The sequence below is a fragment of the Vidua macroura genome, chromosome 2 (genome assembly GCF_024509145.1).
Source record: "Vidua macroura isolate BioBank_ID:100142 chromosome 2, ASM2450914v1, whole genome shotgun sequence".
In the NCBI taxonomy this organism is placed as follows: domain Eukaryota; kingdom Metazoa; phylum Chordata; class Aves; order Passeriformes; family Viduidae; genus Vidua; species Vidua macroura.
The window spans coordinates 81,001,015-81,021,517 of record NC_071572.1 but is presented as its reverse complement, the minus strand read 5'-3'; the positions used below and the strand labels follow the sequence as shown (position 1 = coordinate 81,021,517).

General features: G+C 37.5%; 1 protein-coding gene across 3 annotated transcripts in view; it reads left to right on the top strand.

The window, feature by feature from the left end:
* The window catches only part of GRM5 (glutamate metabotropic receptor 5), a 229,437-nt gene that overhangs the window by 196,600 nt on the left and 12,334 nt on the right, over nucleotides 1-20,503 (top strand). For all 3 annotated transcript variants that reach the window (XM_053971399.1, XM_053971398.1, XM_053971397.1), the window contains exon 7: nucleotides 9,498-10,437. In XM_053971399.1, coding sequence (XP_053827374.1) covers nucleotides 9,498-10,437 — 940 coding nt within the window. The remainder of the gene's footprint in view (nucleotides 1-9,497; nucleotides 10,438-20,503) is intronic.

Sequence of the window (20,503 nt, the reverse complement as noted above, 5' to 3'; positions counted from 1 at the left end):
AAATTATTGCAAGAATATTATTTAACTGTTAAACTAATGGAGTACTTTTCAGAAAATGTCAAAAATGACACTTTCCCCAAGAAAAACACCTTTCAACTGAGAAAACTGGACTAGCAGCAAAATGGACTTTCAAGTCCTCCTGCGTCTATGCTCCCATAGCCCTGCTCCCCCAGTTCTGCCTCCCTGGGCAACCAGCAACCAGCCAGCAAAGTCTTTTCTCAGGGAAAGATTTCTTGTGCCAGGAGAATGGAGAAGGGGAGAAAAAGAGAACAGGTTGCAAGTGTCCCCAAAAGCAGAGTATTGAGGGTGTCGTTACAGTGTGAGATACACTTCTCAGAAGCTTCCAAAGGCCAGGTTGCAGGGACCAGGTTACTGCACCAGGCTGGTCAGTTCTTGAAGGACAACTAGTGCAACTGTTTAGCTTTTCAGCCTCCAGGGATTTTGCCTGAGATATTGTAGATCCCATCTCATGCCCTTGCTTAGGTGAGCACCTGAGGTTTTACCCAGCATAGATCAGCTAAAAAAGGAACTGCTACAAGTCAGTTAGGAGGGCATTTGTTCTAAGTGTCAACAGAGAAGCCAAAGAACCAATGGTGGGAAGGAACTGTCCACTGGCTTGGTGACGTTTGTGTAATTAGACACTAAGTACCATATGTAAGGCAAAGTGGAGTGACCAGGCCGCCAAGTTGACCCTCAGGCTCTGTGCTTTGAGCTGGCTCCCCAGGACATACAAATTTCCATGGTTCAAGCATGACATGGTGTTGTGGTTTCGTGGGATGGTTCATCCTCTGAAAGTCTCACTTTCCCCTCAGAATGGAAAAGTGGGATGTGTTGATTCCTCAAAAGCTTTTGTAGGTTAAGTCAATGGTTTTCCACCTATCAGTGATTGTTTTTAAGGAAATCAGTTGTATTTTTACTTAAGCCAACAGATTTATGCATTACATGAGCAAACATTTTGTGTTTGTTTGCAAAATTACATTTTACAAACCATTCGTCTGGCTTCAGACATGCATTTTATGCCTTTATGGGGACCAAAATCAATCTGTACACAAAGGAACCCTTGACATCAGTGCCAAGCAATGTTCCTCAGGAGATCTAACATTTGTTTCTCAGCCAGGCACAAATTTGGCAGGCCCTATTTGGAAGTCAAACTCCCCCCCCTCTTTGGCCTCCATGAGCACAACTGGTGGAATGTGCCCTCCTAGTAATAGAACACCCATCTCACAACTTCAGAGCTGTCTAGTCCCCACCCAGCTGATTATCGGCATAATGGCTGGATCTTGTCTTATTTAACTTTGTATCACAAAGAGATTTTAAGAAATCTATTCCCAGCTTATCCGTACAAAATAATGAGCTGTATTTTTAATGATCATATTACTAGTGCCAACTTTTGCGTTTATAAAAAAACTGCCTCTCAATCTTGTTTAAAACATAGGATTTAGTAATAAATGTGCATTAAAAGTAAGGAGAGGTTGGTGTATTTTATAATCTGGCAAGGAAATTTCCTTTCTGTTTATTAAAGTATGCAGCAATCTCCTTGAAACGTCCCTACATCTGATACTGCAGCATACTAAGTCTCTTTGCTGCTTGATAAAGCCATTTCCTAGGGAATGTCAGCTCCACAAGGCTACACATACAAAATCTCATTAGAATAAGTCTTCCCTGCATGATCACCTTCAGATGAGAGTCCTGTAAATTTATCAGCCACGCATCTGAAATGGCTTTCAACATGGAGATGTGCCTCACTGTTTGCCAGAGATCTGACCTTGGATAAAAACTTATTTGGAATCCTTTCTTGACTCACATAACAAAACATTGCTTACATCTTTCTTGTGCTCAATGATCAGCATCAGTGTTGTGCCACAAAGTTCACTAAATAAAACATGTAATGGCAGGGAAGTTACTGACAGAAAGGAAGATAGATTAATGCACTTTTTCAGCCACCTATGGAATATCAGAATTCAGATGCAGTAGGGGGAAGACAGAAGGGATGCAATATGTCTAGGAAAACAAAGTTATTCTCAGAACAGAAAGAGACATTGAAGTGCTGAAGTACAGAAAGGTACAGAGAATCCAAAGGTAGTGGAAAAGGTAAGTGGGAACAAGAGTTTCTCTTGATTAAATCAGTTACTGGAAAATGTCTCCACCTAGAAGTGAAGGTGAGGCAAGAAAGAGAATGTTAACTGCCCATATTTTATTTTGTCACAAATTTCAGATTGCTTTTGCATGCAAAATTCCCCAGGGAACAGGCTCCTCCATGGACAGAAACCTAGTAAGTTGCTTCTTTTTCTTAAGATTTATATGTACTATCCCAACATGTACCAGAAGAAATTTTCTTCCTCCTGGCTTAATATCAAGTTATGCTTCCCAATCTGCTGTAGCTCCTCTATGTCCCCATGTGTTATGTTGGGAGCATCCATACAATACAGCACCAATTTACACATTCATGTGGCCAGCATGGCTGAGCCACGGACTCAGTAACAGCAGGAGGAACTCAGTGTTTTAAATCCAGAAGTATATGCCAGTCACTCCACTGTTCCTCAAAGCTCTTCTTTGCAGAAGATTCACAGAATTCACATCAAGTGGAAGAGAAATAGATGCCATGCAAGTTTAGATAGAGGTGGAGGGATTTACTTAGTGCTAATGGCCAATGCTGATGTTGATTTTTCAAAAGCTTTAGGAGAATCTGAGGATGTGACCTTCTGCATTCAAAAATGGTGCTCTAGAAAGACCAAATAAATTTTGTTCAATGTCTCAGAGCTTTTCCACTGTATGTAGTAACATCTTGGTTCAGTTACCAATAATATTTAAAAACCTCTTTGAGGTGAGAAAGAAGCAATTATTCTGTCATTCTGACATTCAAGGACAGCATTCAACAATATTAAAACCAAAGTTTTGTCTAGTGACCTCAGGAATGGCAAGAAAATTAGATTATATTAATTTCAGTGACAATTGGATTATTTTCAGGTTGTATTGACATTTTTCTCAGTCTCTATGTATTCTAAATATGCTGACTATTTGATTTTCTTAATTGGATTCCCATGGAAATAGGAGCTTAACTATTTACACCTCTTGAAATGTTTTGTTTGCCATTCAAGGGTGAGAGTATATATCAGAAATATGTATTTTTTTCTATAGCTACAAAAATACTTTCACCAAATAAAGTACAGTAAAGCCAGGATAACAGTGTCATGATTTTGCTGCCCATCTGGAAGTGACAGATAAGAGGTGGATTATCCAAAAAAGCCTTGGATGGAAAGGACTGAAAAATGTGAGTGGCAGGGTCTGAGCCTCAGTTGTCTCATAAGACTGGATTCTGCCCCTCACCCAAGCAAAAGGTGATTAATCTCTTGCCCAAAATATTTTCAAAGGGTAACTGCTTGCTCCCATCAGGCTGCTTCCTTGTATTCCCTCTTGCAAAAATGTCTCAGCCATGGGTGATTTCAGCAATTGTCTGATGTAGGTCAAAACACAATTTAGTCTGTGTTGACATTGATTTTTCTGCTGAAACATTACTAGGATCTTGCTTTTGATCATAATTGTAAAGGATATAATTGAGACTGACGGTAGGAGAACACAATTTTCATCTGGTTATTTCTAGTGTTATAAATGCACATCAGCAGAGATAATGTCCTGTTTTCTGTGCCCTTTATTTATCTTTCCTTTTTCTTACTCCAATTGAAATGTAACCATTGCCATAAGTCACTTTCACTCTATTCCTCTTGGAAAAGGTGTATGTGGATGAGTTAAGGCTTAAGGTGGCAATATTATGACCAGGATCTCATTTTCTGCTCCCTTGGTTCTGGTTTGCACACTTTTCTTCCCTCAATTGCTTGTTTCAGATAGGGTATGAACTTCAGCTTCCAGTCCAGTGTGAGCCACACAGCACTTCAGTCTCAAGTGAGTTCACTCAATATTGCTAGGCTCAACAAGCTGCACTTGGAGGCTCCCTAGCTGGATGACGGGGAACTCACCAACAAAGCCAGAAGGATCCACTTGTAATTGTGCCTTATGTTATAGAAAGTTTGCATTTGGAACCAAACATTTACAACACAGAGAGCCAGCAGTTTTTAGTGAAACTTAAATCAAACAGTAGAGCTGGCATAACGATAGACCTGATTGTTGTAATTCATCAGTTGCTCCCATCATTCTGCACACTTGAGTAATTAAGGAATAATTTCCCATATGGTCACAAAGTAACTTTAATGTACTATTCTAAGATTCATGGCCTTGCCTCTTACTGCACAGCTAAATCCATATATTCCAGTTACTGGGGACTCAAGCCCCTGAGCTGCAGGTGCTCTAGCTTTCATGGTTTAAGATGTGACCAAATGCAAATCCTGCCCTGCAGAGGCAGCAGAATACACACATGCCCAGTCATCAGCTGCCTCCGTTGCCTGTGCAAAGCCACCTTTGCCGATAGTTTCAGTAAAATGCCAGTCTGGGAGCTGCACCAGATAAGAAAACACCTCTACATGCCCTGCTATTGTCGCAAGTTCAAAAGGTCCCATCAGAGTAGGGCAAAACACTGGTGGCTACAGTAATTTACCACAGCACCAGAGCAAAGTTCTCACATGTTAATGTCTTCTCTCCCTTCAGATGGTACAGATTCCATGTGAAGGTCAGGGGCCTGATATGTCCCCTAGGACTCTGGAGAGTGAAATCCTCTGTTTGGATAATGTTGGGGCTGAAAAAAAAAAATTATATAAGCTACCCCATCAGCTTTATGCAGATTTTTATTCCGATGCTGACATTTTTGCATCTCAGCTTTCCATATATGTGGAAGCCTAAATAACTAATCAAGATATCCCTCTCCCATCTTTTGGGATTATAATGAGAGAAAAATTTAGAAGCATTAATATAAAATATTTCATTTCATAACATAAATATACTTTGAATATACATAAGTATACTTTGTATACTTATGTTTTACAACATAAATATACTTTGAGTGTTAAATACCATATGAAGACACATTCATTATGAAAATGTGGCTGGGTTGTTGTTTGCTTTTCAACCTTGAAGTTTCGACTTCTGATAACCTTGGAAGGATGTCTGAAAAATTACCAAGAAAACCAAATCTATTTTAACAGGTCAAACTTGCTGACCAGAATGCCAAATCCAAATGAAAAATATTTAGAACTTATTAAACCAACAGCAATTTTCTGCCAGTTTTAGTCTCCATGTGCAGATTCAGTGAGCTTTAGCTCATGATGTTAACTTAAGAGAATTTGTTGAATTACCTTCACTTTTCAGAGTCAATCCTATTCACAATCCTATTCTGTCAAGTTTACCTTTGAAAATAGTTTAGTTATGTATTTTACATTGGTTACCATGGACGGGATTTATACTAAGTACTTATTTCAGTACTTATTTCAGTACTAAGCTGAGCATTTTTATGGATGCTGAAGGCATCTTCTAGGTGTCAAGGCTGTAATAACAAATTAAAACAGTGCTAAGACAAATACAAATCCACAGAAAATATAGTCTATAATACAGTGCTTTATATCTGTAAACTCTTCTCCCAGATGAACTAATTTTAAAGCAATATGAAAGATCAGAAATAAGGGACAAATTTGCCTCTACAGAAAGAGGACAGTATAGTAATAGACCTACTAATTGACCTATGGCAGTGGTCAGGCCTTCAAGGGCATTTCTTCTCCTTGTTCATGGCAAAATTTAGTCCATCCATGAAGTAGCTAGAGGCTTTTCCAAAATATCAGAAACTACTTTTTTTCTCAGAAGATCCTTAGACATCCTGATCTGTATTTTCTTGGTGATTTTTGGTGGTCCTTCCAAGAAAATCTTTCCCTAGCATGTTAAATAGAATTCTGATTTTTTCCTATCTGCTCATCTTAATATTCACATGTGTATCTGGTGTCTTGCTCCACACTGGCTGTCTTTCTGGCCAGCAGAACAGTTTTATGCCAATTTTACTGGAGCTCCAGGTACCCCTGAGCACAGAACAACTCGACACCTGCTCCAAATTGGACTGGGTCCAAACAGCCTTTCCACCACCCGAAGACCACCTTAGTGCCTCAGCACACTGTGGGCACCATAGGACAAGACTGCTGGCTTTGTTCTACCTGTTTCTGAGCCAGATAGGAGAGAAAATTTTCCAGGTGCTTGGAAACATTGATAAAGTGTAAGACATAGACCATGAGACATTGTCATGGCCATTGACAGGAATGAGTTCTTTTTGTGGTACCATTTTTCAGCTTTTGTCTTGGTATAGTCCTGGTCATCAATCTAAGAAGAGTCACATTGTTGTTTTCCCATCTTTCTTTTACTTGATCTAGCTGTCCTTCTCTGAAAATTGCCATTGTCAGAAACCATTACCTGCAAAATTATTATATGAAAACTTCACCAATCATTGTTTCATGAAGATGATCCAGTCTTTAAATCTTAATTGAGGGATAAAGCATTGCAAAGTTTAGCAATCTCCTTGTAAAGTATACTCAGTGATGGGAAAAATACTACAAGTTTTCAACTCTTTTCTCAGGTATTTCATCAAGAGAATGTAAAAAGAGTAATAAAGCAAGGAAGGCATGAAATAGTCTGAAACTAATGAGAAACACTAGGTTATGATTCACCTCTGCTACAATGTTAGAAATGAGGCAAAATTTAGCCCCTATATCATTGTCTGCATGTAAAGGCCAGCTGCCAGACGAAGACCTTTTCTCCTCAAATCTCCTATCAAGAATATGTAGCAGTGTTAGCAGCCAGAAACTATTTGTTTTCACAAAATATTAGTTAAATCTTGCTAAAATCAGAAATAGCTTTAGAGGTCACTTACTTATAAAACTTCCTGGGGAAGAACCCACAATGGGATATCTGCACAAAACACATACAAAATATTCCTTCCTATTTTCACCTTTTTTTAATACTTTCACTTGTGTAAAATGCTGACTTTTTTATGATGTGATTAATGTGCTACTTGAAACTTGAAAATGTCAGAAAGAAATACAGTGTCTCCTTCACACTGAATACTGAATATGTAAACCCATAAAACCAGCAAGGGTTAAAATGGTATCATTAACTAATGCAGTGAGAATGTTTCATGAAAATCTAATGTCTTTCTTACATTTAGGTGTGGTAATAATCTTATTAATGCAAGAGAAAGCTTTTCACATAAAAGCAGGCAAGTATGGATGGCAAATTAATCTGTATTCAGTAAGAAGCCCAATTCTCTTACACTAAAGTGACTGCAAATTTGTATACTTTAACTGCACTAATGTGAAAGACTCATTGACCACAGCCGTACTGATTTTTCCACTCTCTTCAAGAATACAGAAGTATCTGCCTTGTGCTTTTGCCACCTGATTGAAGGTATCATATCTTCAAAAATATTATTTCTGTAGAGATACAGAATGCAAAAATACTTGGAGAAGAAAGGAGCTAGGCCTAATATCTTACCATACTGTTTAATTAAATGATTTTACCACTAAGGATGTTAGCGGCAGATTTGGAAAACTCTAAACTCCACATAAAATACAGGAAAAGGCATACAATAAATCTCACATGTAGAAATTCCCAAATTATAGTCCTGATATGTACATTTACTCCTGCTCATCAATTAATTGGGAATTCAGGTTGCCTAATGAATTGAAATTTCTTGGCATCCACATATCCAGCAGACAGTCCTAACTACCCTCACTTCAGAAAATACAGAAGTGAGCACCTGGTACTTCATCTTCACAGCGTGAAGTGGCTTGTCACAAGCCACAAGTCAGGATGACACTCTCCTGCACGACCTAACCAGAAGACAGCAACATGATTATAAAAATACAAAATCTTGAAGTAATTTAAATTTTGCAATTAAGCTGAACACAAGTATAGGGGAAATAAAAGCTTTTAGTTGCATTTTCTCCATTCCATCATCCACTCCCTGCTGTCCTGCCCTGGCTGACAATGCCAGCATGTTCACTGTTTTCAGGAATATCAGATTCCAGAATATCAAGGTGCTCCCCTTTTTTATTACTATATTGTGTCCAGCTGAGATGGAGTTCATTTTCCCCATAGCAGCCCTCACAGTGCTGTGGTTTTCATTGGTAGCTAGAGACGTTGATAATGCAGCAGTCATTTTTCCAGGCTGCCTCTCCAACATGCCTTCCTCACCAGTACGCTTGGGGATAAACAAGATCTTGTGAGGGGGCACAGCCAGGACAGCTGACCCAAACTGACCAAAGGGATATCCCATACTATATGATGTCTGCTCAACAATAAAACCTAAGAGAAAGGTGTGGGTGTGTGCATTTTTTGTTATGATATTTTTGTTCTGGCGCAACTGCTACATTTACTGAAGCCCTACTTCCGAGGAAGTACCTGGATATCACCTGCTGACAGGAAGTAGAGAACAAATCTTTTGTTGGTAGGTACTGGTATAATCTGGTGCCACAGGACACAGAAGCCATCTGCATCTTGAGTGAAAGTCATGAAAACAAGCAAGGTCAAAGGACCTGAACAGGAGATTCAGTTTTTGGAAATAAAATGCAAGGATGAATGCCATCATGGGCTTATGGCTGTAGTCAGCAACACAGTTACTATGTCTGCCCAGAAATCCTGGAAGAGATCATAGACTTGCCAGAAAGCAGAAATATCTATCCAGCCTTGACAGTACATACACAAAGGGGGGAAGAAGAAGGGATGCCAGCAGCAAGTTTTCTGACAGCTTTTACTCCTGTCTATTGATCTGTACACTGTAGAATTAAAAGGCTTTTTGACTTCCTATGACCCAGATGCATAGAATGATTTACTAAAACCTATGCAAAACTGAAAAACAAGTGTCCTTAAATGGGTTGCACTGACTAATTCAGCTTTGTCGCTAATTTATTAACTTCAATGTTATTTCACAAGTTATATTAGGTTTTAATTTTTCAGAAATTTCAGAAGGACGAGTAGCAGAAAAAAGAAGTGAGTACAGTGTGCCATTCCAAATTGCCTATTACTTACAAGTCCAATTCTAGAAAATTTTCATTAGAAAAAAGGTAGCAAATCTGAGAAACACTCTTTTTTTTGACAGTTAGAATCTGCAAGATTTCTCTCCACAATCATTTAGCAAATACCAGTATCCTTCATAGTGTACAGTATAATTAGTAGGATTGACATCTAGTCCTTTAAGTGCAAATAGTATGCAGAAAACTCTGAAGCACTTTATATTGAGGTTGTGCAACTTGCTATGGAAATTTGTTCATAAATTCCTATATTCCATAGAATTTAAAAGGCAAATTTGCACTGTGAGATGTGACATCTTAATCAGCTTGGTCATCATGTTCTATTCCAGATAAAGTGTATTACTGAAATAAGCTGTCATTGAAATGTATTTATTATGCCATTATATTGACATTATTTTAACACAATCTGAGCCTATACTCCACACCATGGCAGCTTCCTGAAAAACAAAAAAGAAGAGAAATACCAGGAAAACCTCTAACTATCATTAACGAATCTCACATCTACATACTTCAGTTTACCTTTCTGTTTTTCTTTTTCTGCAGGTTGTGACCTCATCCCAGTCCAGTATCTCAGATGGGGCGATCCTGAACCAATTGCAGCTGTTGTTTTTGCATGCCTGGGTCTGTTGGCCACACTGTTTGTTACAATTGTGTTCATAATGTACCGTGATACTCCAGTGGTCAAATCATCCAGCCGAGAACTTTGCTACATCATTCTGGCCGGCATCTGCTTGGGTTACTTGTGCACTTTCTGTCTGATTGCAAAACCTCAACAGATTTACTGTTACCTTCAGCGTATTGGCATCGGCCTATCGCCAGCTATGAGTTATTCTGCTCTAGTAACTAAAACCAACCGCATTGCAAGAATCCTGGCTGGAAGCAAGAAGAAAATCTGTACAAAGAAACCTAGGTTCATGAGTGCCTGCGCCCAGCTGGTTATTGCATTTATCTTGATATGTATACAATTAGGCATCATCGTTGCCCTCTTTATAATGGAGCCACCAGATATAATGCATGATTACCCAAGCATCCGAGAGGTCTACCTGATTTGTAACACCACCAACTTGGGTGTTGTGACTCCCCTTGGATATAATGGGTTATTAATTTTGAGCTGCACCTTTTACGCATTTAAGACAAGAAATGTCCCAGCTAATTTCAACGAAGCAAAATATATTGCCTTCACCATGTACACCACCTGCATCATTTGGCTGGCTTTTGTGCCAATATATTTTGGAAGCAACTACAAGATAATCACCATGTGTTTCTCAGTGAGTCTGAGTGCCACGGTGGCCCTTGGCTGTATGTTTGTGCCCAAGGTCTACATCATCCTCGCTAAGCCAGAGAGGAATGTGCGCAGTGCGTTCACCACATCGACGGTAGTCCGCATGCATGTAGGAGATGGAAAGTCATCTTCAGCTGCCAGCCGCTCCAGCAGCCTGGTGAACCTGTGGAAAAGAAGGGGATCATCTGGTGAAACACTTAGGTAAAGTTTTCTAATATGGGAGTGTGGGGAGGTAATTGTGATCTTCTGAGAATTACTAATAGTGGAAAGACAAAGGGAAGTGTGCTAACTTCCTCTGCCTCTGCACTGGGAGTGGAGTGAGTCCTCTGTCCCACATCTGCAAGTTTTGGGTTTCATTTAGTCAAAATGCTGTGCAAAAACTGTTGAAAAGAAATGGGAAAACAAAGTTGGAAGCACTGGCTGTGACAACTGTGCATGAATCTAGGGAGAAAAACAAGACTGTAGGAGTAAAAAAACTCAAGAGAATAAGAAATACAACTCATTGTCTTGTCCTGAATGCACCCATTTACAATCTCTTTCCCCTAAATGAACTTCCTAGTGTCTGTATCTTGCCTCTAGTGACAGCAGTAAAACCGGCTTGCTGCTAGAGTTCCATAATCGAGGTGGTGTGTTAAACACAAGACACATCATGAGCAGCCACTCTAAGGCATTTAAGGATTTGTTTTGTATGACTCTTCTGTTACACCTTTTATCTCCTGTTCCCTTGATTTTCCTTTCTTATACTATCTTTTCCTAATTTCTTTCTTTTTGTCCTCACCTATCTTGTCTTCCTTACCTTTTTCTGTAAACATCCTCCTAATGCTAACCAATTCAGCTTCTCTGTCTACCCTTCCTGCCATTGAACAGATACTCCCTTACAAGATATTTCTTTGTTTCTTCCTAATGTATTATTTGAATTCAGCAATCGTGAAGACAACTTATACGTTCAATGTATAAAAATTATCTTAAGTGAACACTAAAGAGAAAGGAGAGCTCTGGAGTGAAAACTGCCCTGCTCTATAAACAGAACCTGTAGGTGTGCACGTTGCCCTGTGGTTGGTTTTCATCCTTTGATCCTTTCACTTTTGGTATGGGTGCTATGAGAATAATTTAGGTTATTTAACTGCTGGCATTAAAAAAATTCTGTCGATATGAAACTGCAAAGAAGCAATTTTGTCATTCCTCAGCTATGCATGTCTAGTCTGGAAGTGACATGTAGCTAGATTTTTCTCCTTACTGAAACACACATGGATTTCAGGATTGATAATTTGAATATTTCCAGACATGTCATTGTTCATAACTGCATTTGGCATAGAACAAGGACAATTTTTACTTCCATTTATATGTGAAACACAATTTAGACCTGAGGGAGGACTTTATTAGTAATACCTGCAGGATATATTATGCCAAAGTGATTTTTTTCTGTCAGAATATTACTAATGATTTTCTTTCAGAGACCTTCAAGTGGTACAAAAATGACCAGTTTATTACAAGATATTTTATACTTATGATCAGTTAATGACAGGGTTTTTTTCCAGTTCCTTTCCAGGTGCAGAGTAGGATGATATTTTCAAATGATAAATCATTTCTCAGATTAAATGATGGTTACTGAAATATCCATTTCTGCAACTTTTGTCTCTATATATAAATGACCTGAGGTATTTGAATTAGAAGCCCTGTAGCAACTTTTGGGACTGTTAAAAGAGTCATTAATCAGAATATGTCTTCACTAGAAGGCACTCTTCACTGACACCATTATTATTTTCCCTCCCTTTTGCTGCAGAACTCATTTGCCACCTTGCAACCTTTTTACACAATAAGATGAAGTTATAGATGACAAAAAGATCTCGGGCTTGGGAAGGAATTTTTTTGTCATCTGTTCGGGTCTGGTTTGGAAAGACATTCTTCTAAAATCTTTGTTTTGTTCTGAAAAGCAAAGAGTACCCCATTATTAAATATCCTAAATGACAAGATGCATTTTCTTCTTTTTGAGGACTCTCTTTTCATTTCTTTACATCCCTCAGTGTGTAGATAATATCTGCAGTAGGGATATATTAGCAGAATATAATAGATCTTCAACAACAAAGACTTCTTTTTCAATAGCACTGTCTTGGGAATTACTTCAATCCAAAAGAGCTTTGAGAGTGCCCAGTATGTGTGTGTAGGGATGAAAATGGCAGTAGAAAGCTGATACATTGACATATTTCCCTGGATACAAAGAACTTGAACTTTGCATTTGAAACTTGGAGAAAAACTTATATGTCATCAGCAGTGTTCATCAATGTACAAAACTGGAGCAAAGATCCTCCTGATATATGTGTCTGAATCCCCAGCCAATTAAGCTGTGATGGTGCCACTGAGTTTAGTAGTGCTCAGTCAGTGTGTGCCTGAAGGGTCTAGGCATCCAAGAGCAAAATTATTCCATTAATCCTAGGAAATTCTCTCTAGTCAATACAAATTTGATTACATGAAAGAGAGTCCTAAAAGATGATGAGTACATTTAAAATGGTGCTCAGGACTTCACCTAGGTCTGGTATAATCTCCAAGAAAGTACAGAAAACCACTGTCAGTTTCAATTCCATTTAGTGTAGAAAATGAGCAGAGTTCCACCATTTTACTTGATAATCAAATATTTCTTTGAAAAAAATTCTGGTTACACAAAGAACCAGGTTTCAAGGTATTACTCAGTAATAATGCGCAAAAGAATGTTTTGAAAGTTATTCAAGTAAACACCAAAGTATTCAGAATCAAAGGAAATATGTACTAGAACTTCATGGCATTATTTAAATAACTCAGAGGGGTTTTATAAAAAGAGAGTGAGTCACTGTTGAATTTTAAAGAAACATGCTATTTAAGTCACCAGTGCATAGAGGGGCCTCTATCATTAGCATTTTGCTTCTTGACACTAATTTATAGTACAGTGTAGCATTGCATCAAATCATTGTCAAACAGATAATGCCAATGCTCCATTCAGAGCTTTCACATCAGCCACAAAGTGACAGATTACAAGACTGCTTTTGCCTAAATAAAGCAATGCATCTGTTACAGTCCTAAATGACTTTTTGCATGGGATGTTCTTCGATTAAGAAAACCCAGGCAAGCTGTGTGTTGCGATGAATCTTCACATACTGAAACATGTGGAAGGAGAGAGTAAAACTATTCATTACCTAGTGAAATGAAAACCATTTCATGTAGGCTATTGTGATTCAGAACTACTCACCAGGAGATATTCTGCCCTCATTTAGCATAGGGCTAACGAACCTGACATTATCAGAAGTGACTTCACAAAGGAGTACTACAGAGCTGGAGTCAAAGCCATATAGAAAGTGTAGAGAGGCATCTGGAACTTCTGATCCCAGTCATCTTACCAGTTTGTTTCATAGAGACTAGGAAGGCCGTAAATAATTGAGTAAATCTTAACTCAAGGTGCCAGGAATTATTATCACATATTATTTCACAGCCTTTTTGCAAGGGCCGAAAATACAGGGCTAATTTATCCTCTCCTCACTCTCAGATAACTCACTATTCTATGTAAGATAAAAGCTGTATATTTCTGCTGCAAGAGCTTCTATTATGATGTTTCTAGTCAGGACTGCACATTAAAGGGTCTCAGTCATGTTACCGTGACCTGGAGAATAGTGCAGATGTTCAAAAGCTCCTCTTAGCTTTCTAATATCATTGCCCTGGATTTCACACAAAAAAATAGCCACTAGTTGTTTATGTCTTCTGGAAGGTGTCTTTAAATGGCACACATTCTCCATTTTTTCTCCATTCACATTCATCTCCCCACAACTACCTGAAGAATAGCAAGATTTCTTGCCTTTAAAGCAAGTAACTGTTCTGAGTAACCGGCAAAGTATTAAAAACCTCCCTAAATACTTCTTTTGCATATTTATGTGCTATTTAAGTCCTTAAAATCCTACCAGTATTTTTCTCAAATGAGAGAAGCCTATAAATGTCCAGTACAAGCCAGAAGTACCCTCCTGAAACAAAACAAGACAGATTATCATCTTCTTAATCAGTAACTAAGCCAGAAGGTTGAGCAGCACTTTCAATCTGCAACCCAGGCAGGTAGCTATGATCACTCTAAAGGAAAGAATCATCACCAGCTCAGCCAGATAATGTTAGGTATATTCAGGATACATTGGCTATGTTTTGTGCCTAATTACTCCATACAGATGTGAACAGCATAATACTAGACTACAGAATAACTATGCACATAAATCTCTGCACCTTATCATAGACACTTCTCTCATAAATGTTTTTGAAACTAAAGCTTAATAAGTTGGTGTGGCAGTGATACTTTATTCTACTTACTATGCGATGAAGTATTTCCTAAATATTTAAACATAACCTATGGCTGTCAAACTAAACAGAATACTCACCTGTTTTTTAATGTATTGTCTCATCCACTTAAGAAGTTTGTCCTGCACTGTATGATTACAAAACTGAGCATGGCTCTGTGTGCATCTGCAGACGTGATAGTACTGACAGCTTTCATTCAGGACTGGGGATCTCTTGTCCTAATGAGCCAAATTCACCAATAGGAGAACCAGAAAATTTTTCTTATAAAAATCACCATCATTATGTTTTGTCTTCCTCAACTTAAATAAAGACGCTCACACATCCACCTCAGAATCAGGCTTCTCCCCCGCAAGCACTACACTGCTACATCAGAAAAAGCCATCAGGTACCTGGGCTTGCATGCTGTTAATTGCCATTCCATTTCTCCTATGAAGAAAACATGGTAAGCAAAGTAGATTTTTTTCCACTGAATTGGATCCAGTCCTGGACCATCAGTGTCTGTAGTTAGTGTATAATTAGACATCAGGCAGTCCCAAACTGTGCCATAATGAAATATTTTGGAAACAGGTGTCTACCAGCACACTGCGTGCTCTGTTTCTGCAAGGAACAGCTGATTTTCTCTCTTCTCTATTCTCTTTTCCTGCTTATGATTGACTGTAGATATTTTGTTACAATTCTAACAGGAGCTATTTTGGACCAGAAAATAAAAAAATATGCTTGGCTCAGCCTAGAAACTGCCATTCATAATTAGAACTATTCCAGTCTAAGTATTATATAATGCATCCGCATGCCATATTTCAGCACCAAAATTTTGGGATAAGCTTTTTCAGAAGTCTGAATTGAAGTTTCTCTTTTGTTTTTCCACAAGAAATTCTTAAAACAGTACTTCTAATGTTGAATATGAATAAAATCCATATAAAGTACTGAAAAAGACCAAGTGAATAAAAAATGTGAAAACTTCAAGGCTTCACTACTGCTATTCTGCATTATGAAGAAAGTCCTGGGAAGACATTGATTTTCCAGACAAATGGGAAACCCCACCAGAATAAACTTCTACCACTGTTACACACACCATGGCAAGGTCCCCAAGATGCAACCCATGCAATTCTCACTATCCAGATATCAACTTTTCACTGGCTGAAAGCCACATACATGAATAAGTAGATAGATTTGAAGTCATGGCCATCAAGCTGTGATCAAATCTTTTTAGAGAATGTGTGTGTATACTCATCATGAGGATTTCAAATGTAAATGGGACAGATTCAAATCTCCTATGCCTCAGCAACTTGCCTGAGATATGAAACAGGCCTGTTATTTGACACAGAGCTTTTAGTCCTGTAAAGAATATGGAGTACAAGAAAAACTGAGAGATTTTTTGTGGAAAGCTGAAGCTGTTTCTCATTCCTCATGTGCAGACCCATTGGAAAAGATACTGTTCCTGAGTTTCTGCCACAGCACGTTCTATTGAGACACATTTTTTATAGTGCAAGTGCCAGTTTTATCTTCATATATATGCAGCTTGAACAATTTCTCTGACACATTTTGAACCATGATAAAAGAACACTACACCTCACTTCCACATTAATTTTTAAAAACTTTTTATTTACCAGACTTCTTCAGGACACAGACTATAGGCTCATACTCAAAATTTTCATAACCAAAGGTCTGAGATACTCCTGGTGATCTGATTGGTCATACAGTACACTAAGATTAACACTCCATCAAGTCCATTGCCTGGCAAAACAAGGCAAAACATAACTTTCCTAAACACTAGACTAACAGTCACAGATTTCATGAAAGTCATCGGTTCTACAGTTTCTGCAGTTAGTTGAACTGATTGAAACATGGAAAACATGAAACTGAATATAGAACAAGTTGTAACCCTACAAGACTAAGCTTAGAACTAGTGCATAACCTGTTGTATGGAGTAATATCAGCAGCTTGTAATATATGACAGCATGGGTTGCTTTCCTACTGGAACTTGGCGGAGCCGTTCTGTCTTGTATGAAATAAACACTGATTGGAATAGAAAAAAAGAAAAAAGCATTGGGAAAAAAAAAAAAAAAAAGAGATACTTTCTAGCCTGGTGAAAAGTAAAATGATTTTTAATGTCAGTCAGTGTCATAGGAGAGGTTCCAGCCCACCTTATACCCATCAGACTGTTACAGTAGCTTTATAGTAAAAGATCTTTCCAATTCCAGTTTTGTTTCACTATGGGAAAAAAAAAAAATGTGGGGGACATTATTTGAAATCCCAAAGTTTTATAGATTAAAGAAATCATTTAGAGGTGATGTTTAGTGTTGCTAAACAACTCTTGTGTGTACATAGAATTAATTGGGAGATTATCAAAGAATGTGAACTGGGAGAACTAATGCTTAAGTTACGTTCTAGAAATGATTGGCACCATCTTTCAACTAGTAACAGTGGTAACAATGACCAGCTTTTAGCCATTGCCCACCTCAATGCAATAAATCCTTTTGGAAACTGAAAAGTAGAAAAGCTGCTCAAAACAGGACCACATATTACTGTAGGGCAAAAGATACCATAGAAAAATCATTGTGCACCAAAAAAATAAGTTAATTTCACCAGATTCTCTTTAATGGGACCCTTGATGACAAATTGCACAAAAGTAATTAGATGCTTCTGTATTATGAGTTGATGGCCAGAAAGTGAGGGCTAAGCTTCTTACATGACTTAATGTAATTAGAGCAGATAACAATTTATATGAGGTGAAGGTTTAGCCCAATGGGTATTGTTCTTATTTAAAAAAAAGAAAATCTAGGCATAGTATAAAAGATACTATTTGTTTGCTTCATAGCCTTGCTAAAATTAAATGTTGATGCATGCAGGATAAAAAAAAAAGACTCTTCAGAGAAAGTCATTATCCTTTTGATGGATTAGTCTGTATTTATTAATGAATCAGTTCCCAAATGGATCATCTGGAGCTATTTTAATCTAATATGCTACAAAAATTTAGATTGAGAGATTAGTGAATGATTTGAGTCCTTCACTTTTCCCTAAATAATTTAGTCTTGGTGTCTTTTTGGACAAGCTTGATACTGTGATTAATTAAACTTCAAATACTCTGAAATGACTGAAGAATATTTTATAAAACTCAGTGAAAGGTATTACTGAAAGCTTTTGATAAATTGCTGCTAAAATATTCCATCTGTATAATGAATTTATATTCTTGAATGACCTTATTACATTGGTTTTTGTGTACAGTGTTAGTGCTGTTGTTTTGAATTTTCCCCTCAAATTTAATTAAAATATTGATTGATTGATTGATTGATTGGTTGATTGATATATTTTTTTTGGCTGCATTAACTGAGCACATGTCTTCAAGCCTAATATTTGGAATTATTTATATTATTAAGACACTGTTACAATCATTTTAAAACAAATATCATAGCTGAAGTCTGCAAACTAAATGACATTATGAACAGTTCCCTGCCTATTGTTACCCGCATATGCTTTAGGTTGCAAAATGAAGTCTTGCTACTATACGGCAAAAAAGAAAAGGAAGGAACAGTGAAGGTGGGACCCAAAAGTTCTATATTTATTTAGGGAAAGAAAGAATTTCTATTTTCTAGAAATAGCAGTGTTTATCCCTTTTCCATTTTTTTTAATCTTCAAGCCTGTCTTCCAAAATTCTGATGACAAATAAAGGCCACCATATACTGTATCACCACTGTCCTTATCACACATGCTGGAGAGCACCCAGAGAAGCCAGCCATGCAGATGGTCTCATGTTCATTAGCATGCACGATGTAGGTCCTGTCTACCAGGTTTGTCTACCAAAGGAACTTCTGCTTCTTTCTACAGTAAACTTTGATAAAAACTCGCATTGTAATTGATTTGATGCACTGTAATTAATCTGATAAACAAAAGACTAGGACATGCACTCCCCTCCTTCCAAGGCCCACCAAGTCACGAAGCAGTCTGCCACCTGTATGAATTATAATGAATAGTGTTTGTATTTGTACCCTGGATGTTGATGTGGACTAGTGGAAGAGATGGCATTTCATCTGGCTGAGAGCTGTGGGGTTTTTTTTTCATGACTGTGACTGAAATTTAAGGAGGATGCCTGCTAAAATATATAATCATTATTTATGTTTATAATATATAACAATTTTAATCTGTTATAGTTTTGAATATAGCATTATATATTGAATGTTTATATAGGTAAAACTCTACTGTATGAAAATCCTGTATAATGGTTTGTCCAGCACTTCAGAAATATCTTTCTGGAACAAGGGAATTAAACAGACTGGTAATATTTTGCTATCAGTCTAATCTTCCCTTGAGCCAGTATAATGCTTTGCATATCATTCCAACAAAAATGTTATTTTAATTCACCAGTAATGAATGATTGCTTAATTAGAATAAGCTTTAAAAAAAAAGTGAAACATTATGCTGCACTTGAAAAAAAAAAAAAATTAAGTTTGGATCTAAGTCAATTTTACTTACTAAAATTGTGCTAATAAGCAAGTAATGTTTATACATTGTTTTTTTTTTTTTTAATGAAAAACATGGCATGCTTAATAATACACAATTCATTTTAGCCATTACAAAAATGGGTGAATTTCACACAATAAACAGAGACTCTTTCAAAATATTCAGTGCAATATGTTGCAATTTCAAGATAGCATGACCAATCTCACAGAATCAATTTTCAAGAACACAGTATGTTTGTAGTTCAAAGCAGCCCCTATAGTAAAAACATTATTTTTCACATTCCATTTTTTAGCATTTATGCAGAAATCTTTAAACATATTATCTAATCTAAAGACTGGCTTTAACTCTGCTGCTATGAAATTTAGGTTCTTCATAATTTCTTAATATCAAAAGCAAGGAAAATTGCAGGTGAAATATACTGCTTGTATATACATTAACATTGTCAAGCACACATTGGGTGCTCAATAATCAATAACACTTCTGCATGGCAGTATGAGATTGCATATTTGAAATATGACCCTTATGTCAAAGAGCAAGACCAGTTTATAATTGGTCTTTTTTTTTTCAGAGAACAGATTTTTTGAAAAAACTGCTTTTTGTGAATGCAAGTTCTTGTCTTTTGAGAAATCTCTCACCCTGCATATTGTGGACATTTTAACAGAACCTGTGCATTACCATCCACATTCTATCCACAGATTATTTTTCAAGGATTCAATAATGTCTTCGACCAAACTATTCATAAATGTAGGCCATGGTACAGCTTCTAGGTCTCCCCTGCCAACATCCTCCAGACAGGGGATGTACAGCCATATGAAATGTGCTGCTGATCAAGGTATCCAACACCTGCATGGAAACTGGGAAAGAGCAGAAGTACAAGGGATGATGAACAAAAAAGGGTCTCACCCTAACATGAAGTCAACACCACCAGGATACCAGCACCTGGATCTACAGTGGAGGCATAGTCTAAAAAAGACTAGAGACTTGTCAGCACAGATTAAAAAAAAAAAAAAACAAAACAAAACAAAAAACAACTAGTAGGGATCTACACCTACACATACATAAAAGCTGATTTCTACAGATTTTAGTGAATGACTACTGATCTCATTCAGGATGATGATGATACCCATATTCCCCCTTTTTTTTCCCATAGTATCCATTAATATTGGTCTACAAGAGGAGTTTTATTGGAAGGTGAAGAAGGCCAGAGAAAGGTCTAGAAAACCTTTCTTTTCTAGGTCTTCAAAAAAGGTTCTCCTGAAAAAAGGTCTTCAAAACTGAGCAGTCTCATTGGTGTTTCCTGCCATATATCACATGTACATTGTCTTCACTAAAAACAAGGCAATACAGTCATGGTTTCTCGAAACTAGAGTTTCTCTCTAGTGAGGCTTTCTGGAGAGAGCAGAGCACTGCTGTGTAAGATAGAGTGATGTGACCAGTCATTTGGCAAATGGATAAGCTCTGCAGTGACTGAGTTACTGGGAATTACTTCCCAAATTTCCTGTCA